We start from the raw sequence: 13,242 nt of genomic DNA on the forward strand, positions 1-13,242 counted from the left end.
GGGGGGCGCGGCCGCCGTTTCCGCAGCTCCGCGTGGCTCAGCTCTTTCTGTGAGGCGATGGTGGCCCTTAAAAGGGCCTTTGTGGTGGTGGCATGAGGAGGGCCGGGGACCGGCGCGGGGGCCCTCAGTATTCCTGAGAGGCCTGCGTGGCCTTCTTGCCGCTCGCCGGCGCCTTTGGCCCCACGGTGGCGCTCGTCTTCTTGGGCAGCAGCACGGCCTGGATGTTGGGCAGGACGCCTCCCTGGGCGATCGTCACGCCGCCCAGCAGCTTGTTGAGCTCTTCGTCGTTACGGATGGCCAGCTGCAGGTGGCGAGGAATGATTCGCGTCTTCTTGTTGTCGCGGGCCGCGTTGCCCGCCAGCTCCAGGATCTCGGCGGTGAGGTACTCGAGCACCGCAGCCAGGTACACCGGCGCGCCGGCGCCCACCCGCTCGGCGTAGTGGCCTTTCCGTAGCAGTCGGTGTACGCGGCCCACCGGGAACTGGAGGCCGGCGCGCGAAGAGCGAGATTTGGCCTTGGCGCGGGCCTTGCCGCCAGTCTTGCCCCGGCCGGACATAGTGAAAGAGGTAGACCGGTGAAGAGCAGCGCCTCCAAAGGACAGTACTAACGCAACCCGCCGCAGCACAACTGCTGCCGCGCGCGTTAAGGGCCGCCTTTATAGCTCCCAGGGCACACCCCCGTGGTAACCCTGATTGGTTCTTTTCCCTTAATACACGCCTCTGGTTGGTTGTGGTTAACCCTTCCCTGGCGTGCCTCGGCTGAGGGAGCGCGCCCAGCGATTGGTAGAATTTGAAAACCTTTTGCCGGGGGAAGTCGGCGAGGAGAAGTGACAGCACGTAGTCTGCCAACCTCCTCCAGAGGTGGCCAATCTAGGGAAAGCGCGCGAGATTTAAACGCTACAGCGGGAAACCAGAACCGGAAGAGAGTGGCATCTGAAGCCACTTAGCCTTTGGCAAATTTTGTGCTGACCTAGGATTTCAAAAAGGGGTTAATACTACAACTTCCTTTTCCTCTCCTCTTAGGTCTAGTCACTCCCCACTCCCTCTTATTTAGCAAAGGGGAAAACAGAAGAAATGAGACCTGAAAGTTCAACCATCTTCCAGCAAATAGATTTTACCAGCCCTTCATGCCACCTACAATGTCAGTATTTCCAACATTCGACATGTTTTGACCGGACTTGGTTCTGTTCAGTTTTTTCTTTTTCTTTTTCTTTTCTTTCTAATTTACTTATTTATTTTTTGAGAGAGAGGATTTCACTATGGTTGTTTTTGTTTTGAGACAGGGTCTCATTATGTATGTCAGGCTGGCCTCTAACTTGAGGCAATCCTCCTGCCTCATCCTCCTGAATGCTGGGTTTACAGGTGTGCACCACCACACATGGCTCAGTTCTTCTCACTTCTTGCTAAAAGGGGTCTGCTAGGGCAGAGATAGACATCCTTGGAAAAAGAACCTCCACCAGCTCTCCCAATCTATCTTAAAATGCTCATATAGGAAATTCACCTACAGGAACAACAAGAAAAAGGTAACACTTTATTGTCACCATCGGGCTCTCCTTCTGTCTTCCCAATCAGAACACTTAATTTACATTCAAATGTCAAGTCACCTTTGAGCCAGTGTCCTAGCCCTAGCCCAGGTTTTACCTCAAGGCCCAGCATATTCCTTGAGGGTTAGGACTCTGAAAGCTGAGTTGTGGATATCTGCATAGAAGCTGCTACATCCCGCCTTAGGCTTGATGGAGAGGGAGAGTGGCAACTTGAAGGCCATAGGTAAAGTCCAATTAATAGTCACTGGAGGAGGTTGGGGATTTAGCTCAGTGGTTCTGCACCTGCCTTGTAAGCACAAAGTCCTGAGTTCAATTCCCGGTATCACAAAAAAAAGGTCACTGGAGGACAAATAAGGCCCCGAATGTCAATAATCACAGGAAAAGGAAAATGCTGGGAATAAAACCTGGAGGAGAGTAAAGATTGGGAGAGGCCTACTCAGTGACCAAACAGGCTGGCCCCAGTTAGGACCCCTGGAGTGGTGTGCTAAAGGGCAATCTTCAGGAACTCAAACATCATAGAAGAGTCGGACAAGCTGGTACCGAATGGAAAAGGTGACAGCACTGCCCAGTATCTGCAAGGAGAAATGCACTAGAATAAGAAACATGGAGAATGGGAAATAAGGAAGCACAAACTCAGCCCCAAACTCACCTGTAGCAGCAGCAGGAACAGTGTGAGGTTCCTTTCATGTATGGGCCCAAAGATTTTAAGTAGCAAGTTGATGAGGGTCATGTTGTTACACTCAGTGAAGGTACCATCCCCATCCTCACTCTGGCGCACTGTCACTAGCTGGAGTCTCTCTGCTACCTACAGGGAGCACAGGTGGACAGAACTTCAGCTAATAACTGCATTTCAGGAACAGATCTGCTTAATGCTTCCAAGCTCTCCCTGGATCTAATGTAGGTCTGGGTCCCCCATTTCCCAAGTTCAGGATGGTGTGGCCTGGGGCCTTACCTCCTTGTTACCTTGTTACCTTTAAAATAAAGGTGCCCAAGAGAGAGAGGCTGTTGGTCTTGAACTTGGAATAGCTCATCTCCAGTTTGCCTGTCTTGGTATTGAGTCTGTAGGGGGAAAATACTTTCATGCGACTGTGCCACTACTCGAAGAACTTTCCACCCTGGGGTTATTTACTAGGAAAAGCACTGAACATGGAGTGAGATCTATTTCTAGCTCTGATGCTTCCTACTGTATAATCAGAACTACTGTGAGCATCAAATAAGATTATGTAAGTAAATGTGTTTTGTAAACTTAAAAGGACTACCTACATGGAAAGAATTAGCCTTTCTTTGGCCCCACATCCTTTGCATGGCAAATGTACAGACTGGCTTTAGATATCCCAAGTGAAAGGCTTTGATATCTCTTTCAGGCCCCCAAATGGCTACCTGGGTATACGGTGGCGAGGGCAGGGAATGATATGCAGGAGCTGAGGCAGTGAGTAGAGGAAGTTGAACACCTGTGGCATGAAGAAGAGTAGCATGGTCTTGCTGAAGTGTCCCAAGATGCCTACCACGGCAAAGGTCATGCCAGCAAAGTAACAGAAGGTGTCTCCCACAAACACCCGCGATGGGTACCTGTGTAGGGGAAAGGATCTGAGCCAATGGCAAGAGGCATTAACAACCCTTTCTCACATCTCAAACAATAGGTACTGGGCTAACCTGGACCCTAGTTCTTTTTGTTGTTGTTGTTGTTTTGCAGCACTGAGGATCGAACTCAGAACCTTGCACTTGCAAGGCAGGCACAGCACCATTGAGTTAATTCCCAGCCCTGTGTTGTGTTTGAGACAGGGTCTCACTATGTAGACCAAGCTGGCCTTGAACTTGCTATGTAGCCTTGAACTCATGGTACCGATCCTGCCTTAGTCTCCCAAGGGCTGCGATTACAGGTACATGCCAATGTGCCTGGCTACCCTGACCCTAGCTCTGACTGAAAGGTGGTCCAGCTGTCCCAGCAACTTTGCAGAACCCAAGTTCCCATAATTATTTCTGGGGCTCCATAGCACTTGTCTCCAACTGCTGAGAAAAGACCAAATCTTGGGCTGAGGGTATAACTCAGTACTAAGGCACTTGCCTAGCATTCAGGAGGCCATGGGTTTGATCCCTGGTGTTGCACAAAAAATAAATAAATACATGTGCTGGGGATTTAGCTCAGTGGTTCTGCCATTTGCCTCACAAGCACAAGCACCCAAGTTCAATCCCTGATATTTTTAAAAATAATAAATAAATACATACATACAAAAATAATGCCAGAATACTACCAACTGAACACCTAGAAAACACTGAGCAAAACCACGTACAAGTTCAGCCTCTCCATCAGAAGCTGGGTTAAGATCAGGACCATCTTTGCCATGTGATCAGATAGTTGTCTCCCTTAGCCACAGGCCTCCTTACCAGTTATGGTAGAGCAATCCCAAGGTAGTGAAAAAAAATGGTATCATGAAGTAGAGGGAAAAGACATGATCATCCCGATAATCACCTGGGGAAATAAAGGAACAAGAGGGAAAAGTTAATACCCATATCCCTTACGTATGCTGCTAATTTTGTCTGTTTCTTATGCCTATCTCTGTTGCCAGCTGTATTTCTCACCTCACCCAAGCCACTTTCAAGAATCCACCACTCCTTCCATATCACTCACACAGTTCCCAGTATCCCACCACTTTCATGAAACCTTTAAGAACTAGTTAATGTCTTCAATTTGTCCAGACATTCTGAGCTAGGCTTGAACACCAGCTTTAGTACCTAGTGTGTGGCACAGGACTGATGATAACACATGTCAAACATAGCCTTCACATGGGTCCCTGGACCCCAGTACTGGTCTACATCTCCAGCTCTTTTTATTTTGTATTTTGAGACAGGAATTCTCGAAGTGCCAAGGCTAGGCTCAAACCTGTGATTCTCCTAATCCTCCTAGTGTTAGAATTAGTGGTATGTGCCACCATCCCTAGTTTAAAAATTGCTTACTTAGCTGGGCCTGGTGATGCGCACCTGAATTTCAGCACTTTTTTTTTGTTTTGTTTTGTTTTTTTTTTTGAGACAGGGTCTCACTATGTAGATGAGACTGACCTGGAACTCACTATGTAGCCCAGGCCGGTCTCGAACTCACAGTGATCCTCCTGCCTCAGTCTCCCAAATGCTGGGGTTACAGGCTTGCGCCATCATGCCCGGCTTGAATTTCAGCACTTAAAAGAGGCTGAGGCAGGAGGATCTCAGACCAGCCTGAGCTGCATACTGTTCAAGGCCACCTTAAACTATATAGTGAGACCCTGTCCCAGAAAACCAAAATAAATAAATATTGCTTGACTGAACATCTTAATTTTTACCTAAGAAGCAGTGAACTGAGTTTTGTGTGTGTGTGTGTGTGTGTGTGTGTGTGTGTGTGTGTGTGTGTGTGTGATGCTGGGGATTGAACTCAGGGCCTCATGCTAGGCAAGCACTCTAAGGGTTATTAGGAGGGACTTATTATTGGATTCACTTTGGATAGTTTTGGGGAAGCTTCAAGGAAAAGTGCTCTGGACTGGGTGTTGTCAGAAAGCAGGAGTAATTCTGACTGAACATCTTAATTTTTACCTAAGAAGCAGTAGGAACTGAGTTGTTATTGCAAATAAACTGCAATCTCTCACATTAGACAAGAGGGGATGTTGACTACTTTTGTGTTCTTGTCCTCTGTCTGTACTCAGACCTGATTACAGTAGAAGTCTGATTTTTGTCTTGTTCCACCATGATCAGAAAGCCCCTCTCTGATGTTGGGAAACTGTTTATGTCTAATAGGAAACAATCATGGTCTTGCTACTTGTGCAACCCAGCTATATATGACAGGCTGCTATTTTTCTTTCTCACATTTAGTAATTCTTCATTGTTATTTACAAAGTAAATAGCTTTCCCTATTTTCTGTAATTACTTACATATTGTCCCCCCCCATGAATTCCTTAGAAGTATATATCAGGCAATTCTGAGATGTCTCTCTCTCTCTCTCTCTCTCTCTCTCCAATCCCACCTACCTTCCAGCTCTACCAGGTTGAAGACAATGATGGAAGCAGAGATGACTAGCGACTGGCCAGCCTCTAGGCCATTAATTCCTGCTAGGATATTAATGGCATTGGTACAGAACACTGCCAGGAGCCCCATATAGACATAGTACAGGATCCCTGCAAGGAAGGCACAGTATGAAAAGTAGTGAGGGCCGGGGATTTAGCTTAGTGGTTCCAACACCTGCCTAGCAAGTGCAAGGTCCTAAATTCAATCCCTGAAACAAACAAAGAAGTAGTGATGCCTAGGGAAGGATTTAAGGGTATTCGGAGAACAGAACACATGGTGAAGGACTGGTCTAAGCAGAGACCAGAGAGGATCTGAGCAGAGACTTACATCAGGAACAGGGGAATGTGGAACATGAGGAAGGGTGCTCTGCTGGGCATCTTGGGGGATGGTGACCCGAAGTGCCACAGGGACAGTGGCAGCAGGGATACTCACCCAAGTCCAGATGCAGGCCAAGAATTGGGCGGAGGGGCTTGGGTACCACAATTGTTGTGTTGCCAAAGTTGGTAAAATAGACCATAAGAAGAGGCAGGGAGGCAGCTGTGGGCAGCAGCAGCTTATGGCGCCAGCGTAGATTCAGGACATCATCCGCGAAGCCCAAGAAAATCATGCAGCAGATGGCAAGGAGGGCACCTATCAGGGCCACAAACTGGGGGAGGCTCAGGCAGGTCACAACTCAAGCCTACTCCCGTTCAACTTTTCAAGAATTTCTGTATTTCCGCTGGTTCCTCAGCCTCTCCTCCCAAGTCCAAACAACCCCAACTCTCTGTTAGCTCCCAGGCCCCAGGCAGCCGCCCCCATTAACCCACTTACTTCATGGTGGGGGAATGCCTTACACTGCTCCTCCACAAAGCAATTCAAGAAGGGGAAGGGGATGAAGCAGAACAGGATGATGAGGAAAACAGCACCGCTGATGACTCCCTGGGATTCTGGGCTGCAGACCAAAACAAGCGGGTGGAGGAAGAAGAGGAAATGGGCGTGGTCACTCAGTCCAGAGATTACGGTAACCCGAAAGGTCTTCCCCATAGTTTGTTGGGAGTGGGGGTGGAAGACACTACTGCTAGAGTTCCTGATTCACTCCTGGGTTCCCTTCTCCATCATTCCCAGTGCTAACCAATTCTGTCTATCACTTCCCAGGGTCCCGGACAGCTCAGGTTAGACTCAGTTCAAGCCTACATTTAAGCACCTCAGTGCTCGCGCCTGCCCACCCCCACCCCCCACCCCAGCTAGGGACAACCCGTGTGCCACTGCTCACATCTGCTGCCGGTTGGTTTTATTGAGGTCCTGGCCACAGAGGCGCGCAGCGATAAAGTGGCCACGGAAGGCCGGGATGAGGGTGAGCGTGGCCACAAATCCCAACAGCGAGACGATCAAATTCACCAGAAGCGGAATCGGCACCTCGGGGAAGGCCCACATGGTGACTGGCCAGAGGTCCCGCTCCGCAGCCTACTCAGCTAACTGGCAAGCTGAGAAGCAGCCCCGAGGTTTCAGCAGTAAAGGAGTGACCGATCCTCACAAGCGGAGTCTTCCCATGCGAGGCGGAGCAAAACCCAACTCTGACTTGACTCGCTCTCGGGATTCCCCAAGAGGTTTTGTAAAGCAACCTGGGCTCTGTCCGGCCGCACCTGCCTACCCGCTGTTTCCGCCCGGATCTTCAGTCTAAATGAACTACGTCCCAGAAGGTGATGGCGCCATTTTTAATATGGGCACTAGAAAAGGAACAGAAGTGTAATTTTTAACTACATTTTTCTTCGAGAGAAGTATCACGAGAGTATTGAGAAAGCAATAAAGAAAGACAAGAAGCAAGAGTGGGTATCCACCTAACATTATATTAAAGATGTAAAGCCCACAGCGGAAATATCCTTTGCCCTGTTTCAAAATGAACGCCTCCTCCTACCACGTGTCTGACACTGCTCTCTGAGGTTCCACGTCAGTTTTAGCTCCGGCAACCCCCGCAGGTCACATTTAAAGGGCCAGTGCCAGAGGCTGAATCAGGGATGCCTTGGAGCCAAGATGTTTCCTGGAAGCCAGGGTAGGTAGCAGGTGTGAAGGCTGGAGCCACACCTGTTCTTTGTAGGAAACCTGTTGCCAACTTAGTTGGAAGCCCAGGTAGAGACAACTTGAGTCTCACAAACGCAGCTGCAATTTGGATGATGTAAATTCTAAAGCCCCTCCCACCTTTCTTGTTCTGAATCTAGATACAGGTACTTTTCCTCAACATTCCACTCACCTTCTGCCCCCACTGCAGTAGCTAGTTGCCGGGCAACCCAGTGCGCACTTCACCGCAGAAGAAGCTGGAAGTGCTTTCGGGTCTCGGATTTAACCTAGGATCTCAGCTTGGTCTTGGATCACTGCATTGTGCCAAGCTCCTACAACAAGGAGGTGGATGCTGAAGGGTTGGGAAGGTCCTAAAGAGCAGGAGAACCAGACCCACACCTGATTTTCCATGAACCTGCAGATCTCCTAGGTTTCTTTCTGAACCCTGTTCCCCTGCACGTAATAGTTCACCTGCGTCTTTTATTTATTATTTATGGGTACCGTAGGTCGAACTTGGGACCTTGCACTTGCGAGCAGGTGGCAAAACCACTGAGCTACATCTCCGGCCCAACCTGCATCTTCATTAGCTTTCATTCCCCCACATGTAGCTAATGATTTCCATTCCTCAGAAAGGAAATTGCCAACCAAGGTGTTAGGGAGCTGAGTCAGCCTACCACTTTGTCCATCCTTTCAAATATGATATGTTCCGAGAGTCACTGGGGGATAACTTTTTAGACCAAATATAGTCTTCTTTCCCTCAAAATCAGATGTGAAATGTCTTCTACTTCGATGTGACTCTAATTAACAATAACAAGGCACATCTATATATCTATATCCTAGTGACCACTCTGCTTCAGTATTCAGGCAAATGCTTTGGACACCTATCAAGAAAGGCACAAAATTTCAATTGAGTCAAGTTTATTTCTCTCTCTGATTAGTCATAATAAACTGGGTATTTCATATATATATCATATATATATATATATATGATATATATATATATATATTCCTGTGTGTGTGCACGCTCATGCATGTGCAATCTCCCTGGAGGAAAGTGTTTTACTTTTCATGGAGTGTTCTCATGGGAATAAGGACACAGGATATTTGTGTGGCATCATCATACATAATGAGTTTGCATATGGAAGAGGTAGAGAACCAGTAGTTGCACATGGAAGGTGAAATTAGTTGTGGCCAGAGGAAACAAGAGCACCTCCAGGTAGAGTATTATCCTGAAAGATTTCAGTAGGTGATAAGAGCCAAAGCACCTTCCAAATAGAGTGAGGTGCCAGGAGCAGATGGAAAGGAAGAACTTGTGGCATCCCCAGAGAAGGCAGTCTTCAGCTACCTTGTTGATCAGGAGCAAGCTGAGACTCCCTGGAGCTCTGAAGGACAACTCTGTATTTTTTATTAGAAAGTGTATCCTAATAATCTTCCTTCCCGACTTGTTTACAACCCTAAGATCTCTTTGTGTCTTTCCAGAAATCATTAGCCCTCCCACTCCCACCCATGGGAGGACTTGCTCAGATAGTAGGGATCATCGTCCACATATACATGTTACCATCAGAAAATGATCACTTGGGACGGGGGATGTAGCTCAGTGGGCACCACACCTGCCTGGTAAATGCAAAGTCCTGAGTTCAATTCCCTGTACCTAAATAAATAAAATAGAATATGATTACTTGGGTACTTGTCATATAATCAGAATAACTTTCTCCCATGATGATAACTACCCAGTTGATTATCAGACTAATCAGAGAGAGAGAGAAACAAGCCTGGCTCTATTGAAATTCTGTACCTTTCCTGGTAGAAGTTCAAAGCTTTTACCTGAACACTGAAAAGCATTCACTAGGATTCACAGATGAGCTGAGGTGTCACTGGCCCTGCACTGAGGACTGTCTGAGATGCACATCTTCCACTAAGCAGCCCTGAGCACCTCACAGTAAGCAAGGCCAGTCCACTATTCAATCAGTTGACAAAACCTGTCCTGAAAATGTTTCACAGTGCCTAAAAAACCATGAAAGCTCTGGATAAGTCAGAGGCTCTTACACTTGCAGGACCCTATTTGAGGCTCTGTCCAGGAAGTTCAGTTACTTTTTTTTTTTTTCCCCTTTCTTCCTATCCCTCCCCATCAGTTTAGCTGGCAAAAGTCATTAGCTGAAAGCAATGACACTGGGCTGATGTGTCCAGTGACTTTTTTTTAATGTGACTTTTGAAAGATGGAAATAATACAGAAATCCATGTTTACATGTATATTGGAATATTTTCTGTTAGACTTTCTTTGTGGTACTGGGGATTGAACCCAGGGCCTCTGTACTTAGCAATTTCCCCAACCCTTGTAATTTTTCAGTCCTGGAAATTGAACTCAGGACCATGCGATTGCCAGGTAGGTGCGGTGTCACTGAACTACATCCCTGGTCAGCCACTATTTACTATTTATTTATTTATTTATTTGAGTACCAGGGAACTCAGGTCCTTGTGCTTTTTTTTGGTACCAGAGATCGAACTCGGGTCCTGATGCTTGCAAGGCAGGCGGTGGAACCACTGAGCTAAATCCCCAGCTATTTATTTATTTCTGATTTATTTTTATTTTTTTGGTACTAGGAATTGAACTTGGGTCCTTGTGCTTACAAGGCAGGTGGCGGAACCACTGAGCTAAATCCCCCGCCCTATTTATTTATTTTTGAGACATCGTCTCGCTATGTATTCCAAGCTGAACTTGAATTCACTATGTAGCTCATGCTGGCCTCAAACTCACAGTGATCCTCCTCCTGCCTCAGCTTCCTGAGTGCTAGGATTACAGGCATGTATTACTACCACCAGCCACTTTTAAATTTTTATTTATTTATTTTAGCCACTTTTTATTTTGAGAGACTCTTACTAAATTGTGTAGACTGGGCCTCAACTGAACTTGTGATCCTCCTGCCTCAGCCTCCCAGAGTACTGGGATTACAGGTACCACCATGTCCAGCTAAAGTTCTTAAAATTACAAATTGTAAAGCCCTGTTATGTGAATAGGAAACTCTTAGGTATTGTGGGGAACACGAAGTGATAAATGCAGTTGCTTCCCCCAAGGAGTATACCAGAATATTTAACCACTTGGATTGAATATGAGGGAAGAGAATAAAACATGGTCCTCACTCTTAGGCAGGATCCTGATGAGTGGAAAAAGCAGCCATAGAAAACAGCTGAGGAATAAAGCACAATGAAATGAATGCTAGTGGTATAGCTAACAGGTGGAAAGATGGGGCGATTCATGTAAGCCTGAAGGGTAGCATAAGATCAGGCACCTGGTAGAGGAGCTGAGGGAATAAATCCAAGAATCAAAGAACTGAGCTCCTTGGGCTGACTTAGGGTTCCTGAAGAAGGGTTCTTGGTGGAAGAGTCCGTATAGTGAAGACCTGCACCTGAACAACTTCCTGCATGACTGCTTTCTTCATGCCTGCTTTCTGGCCCTCAGTTCATTACTCCCTTGATTTCATATCTTCTGCTCCCCTTGAAATTAGAAACTAAGACTAGGCAGCCCCACTGTTGTTGAGAATCTGTGACAGTGGATAGTGAGAGGCACAACAAGGCCAACTCATCACCCATTCCCTCCCCACAATCCCTTACAGTGAAATCCAGGACACCTTGGGCCACCCTACCATCTGCTCTGCCTCAGGCAACCCTGTTGCTGACCTTGTAGCTTCCGCCTCACCCTGCAACTCCAACTTTGGAAGGCATTGTTCACTCTCCTGTGACCATTCTTTAGACAACCAAGTGGGTTTGGAAGATAACACCTTCCCTTCCTACCTCTCTACAGAAGGGTCCAGTATGTATGAAGAAAGGACCTTAGGACTGGGGGAATGAGGAGATCCTTTTGTCAGTTTTTCTTTCCGCTGTCCACAGGAAGCAAAGATGGGCCATTCTTGTTTATTTGTTTGTGTTTGGTACCAGGATCGAACTCAGGACCTTGCACTTGCAAGGCAGGCACAGTGCCACTGAGTAAATCCCTGGCCCATACCTCTTGGTTTGTTTGTTTGTTTGTTTTGTTTTTTCCTTTTTTTCATGGTATTGGGGATCAAACTCAGGCCCTTGTGCTTGCAAGGCAGGCAGTGGAACCAATGAGCCAAATCCCCAGCCCTCCTCTTGTTTGTTTTTGAGAGTCTTGTTATGTAGTTCAGACTGGCCTTGAAAAATCCCCAGTTTTATGGGGATTGAATCTACCCCTGAATCTAGGAAAAGGGGTGGATCTTGAGGCCAGAGTTTGGGCAAGTGTACCTACAACATCATTTTCTTGGGAGCTTGTTGAGATAACACATACTTAGTTTGGATTACAGATGTTCTCCACCATACTCATCTTTGTTTTTTGGCGGAGGAGGGGTTGAGTCAAGGCAACACTAGTTGTCCAGGTTGATGTTCAGGATAGTGCAGCCTGGCTTTGAACTCTCTATGTAGCCCAAGCTGACCTGGAACTCACACAATCCTGTTGTCTCAGCCTCTTGAGTGATGGGATTACAGGCATGTGCCACCATGCCTAGATCAAGTGATCTTCTTGCCTTAGCTTCTCAAATAACTAAGACTATGCAGATTGAACCTAGGGAGCACTGAGCTACATTCCCAACACTTTTTGAGACAAGGTCTCACTAAGTTGCCCAGGCTCTGGCCTCCAATTTGCAAGCATACTGTCTCAGCCTTCCCAGTAGCTGGGATTCAGGCCTGCACCACCCAGGCCCTGGCTTATTCCTTTGCTACACTGCCAGCTCCCCTCTCATTACCACCCTCTCTACACGTGCTCCGCAGGCAGGAGCTGTTACTATGGAAATGTACTGTATTATTTTTAAAAGCAGACAGCCCGAGGCATGGGAAATATCTCCAGAACAAACCCACACGAACAAGGAGGTTAATGGGGGGTGTTCCTGGGTCCTAGCTCCAAGGGTAAGGGAGGATGATGGTGGTGAAGGGAACTCAGTGTTCCATGTTCTATTTTCAACCTCTACCAAGTTCAGATTCTGCTTTCTCTTTTGGTGGGTATCAGCTGGCCTTCTGACAGCCGCCTCTATCTAGGAGAGATGTCCTGCACTTTCTTACCCAGCTTAGCTTCAGCTAGGAAATAGGAGCCTAGAAGCTACGGAGCTTAGGGGTGTTGGGAGGAGGAGGAGGTGGTGATGTCCACAGGGGTCACTTCTTTCTTAACCCATTAAGCGTCCAACCTGTAGAAATCTAAGAAGCATACATGAAAACAGGCAGCATCCTATTTAAGTGAAGCTACTCTCGCTTTGCATTTGGGCGAGAAACTGCACCCTGACCGCAGGATGAAACCTTCGTCGCCGCTCGCAGCGCTTCCTCGCGCCTGCCTCTGGCTCTCAGCCCCGGGCCGCCCCGCCCGGCTCGGGTGCGGTTCCTTTAAGGGAGGGTGGGGGCGGGGCGCCGGCGGTGTTGTCAGTGTCAGCTCTGCGCACGCAGCCTTCCCGGAGCCGGGCACTTAATGAAGTTGAGGAACATCTCTCTGAGGAAAAGGAAAGACGTAGTACATGGGACACAGTTTGTCTATGGCTATGTGATAAGGCAGAAATAAACGCTGAAATATGGGAAACAGTTGGAAACCAGTTGAATGAAGCCCTTCTGGCCGAGCCTAAGCGTTTTCCAGAAGGTGCTCC

General features: G+C 47.5%; 2 protein-coding genes across 3 annotated transcripts; both read right to left on the bottom strand.

Annotated features, from left to right (window-relative positions):
• Positions 1-6: 6 nt before the first annotated feature.
• Positions 7-1,151, bottom strand: LOC104865660 (histone H2AX). Its single transcript, XM_010629284.3, has one exon. The coding sequence runs from the start codon at positions 554-556 to the stop codon at positions 125-127; it is 432 nt and encodes a 143-aa protein (XP_010627586.1). The 5' UTR covers positions 557-1,151; the 3' UTR covers positions 7-124.
• Positions 1,152-1,331: 180 nt separating this feature from the next.
• Positions 1,332-7,267, bottom strand: Dpagt1 (dolichyl-phosphate N-acetylglucosaminephosphotransferase 1). Of its 2 annotated transcripts, XM_010629285.3 has the most exons (9): positions 6,825-7,262; positions 6,383-6,503; positions 6,005-6,218; positions 5,536-5,682; positions 3,929-4,013; positions 2,924-3,112; positions 2,515-2,602; positions 2,193-2,348; positions 1,332-2,115 (listed from the first exon to the last, which is right to left on the bottom strand). In XM_010629285.3, the coding sequence occupies exons 1-9, from the start codon at positions 6,983-6,985 to the stop codon at positions 2,050-2,052; spliced, it is 1,227 nt and encodes a 408-aa protein (XP_010627587.1). In that variant the 5' UTR covers positions 6,986-7,262; the 3' UTR covers positions 1,332-2,049. The 2 variants fall into 2 exon arrangements, with proteins under 2 accessions (XP_010627587.1, XP_010627589.1); XM_010629287.3 differs by lacking the exon at positions 1,332-2,115 and having other exon boundaries at positions 2,260-2,348; positions 2,496-2,602; positions 6,825-7,267.
• Positions 7,268-13,242: the final 5,975 nt, after the last annotated feature.

The sequence above is a fragment of the Fukomys damarensis genome, unplaced genomic scaffold (assembly GCF_012274545.1).
Source record: "Fukomys damarensis isolate Sample0158 unplaced genomic scaffold, DMR_v1.0_HiC HiC_scaffold_16, whole genome shotgun sequence".
NCBI classification, from domain to species: Eukaryota; Metazoa; Chordata; class Mammalia; order Rodentia; family Bathyergidae; genus Fukomys; species Fukomys damarensis.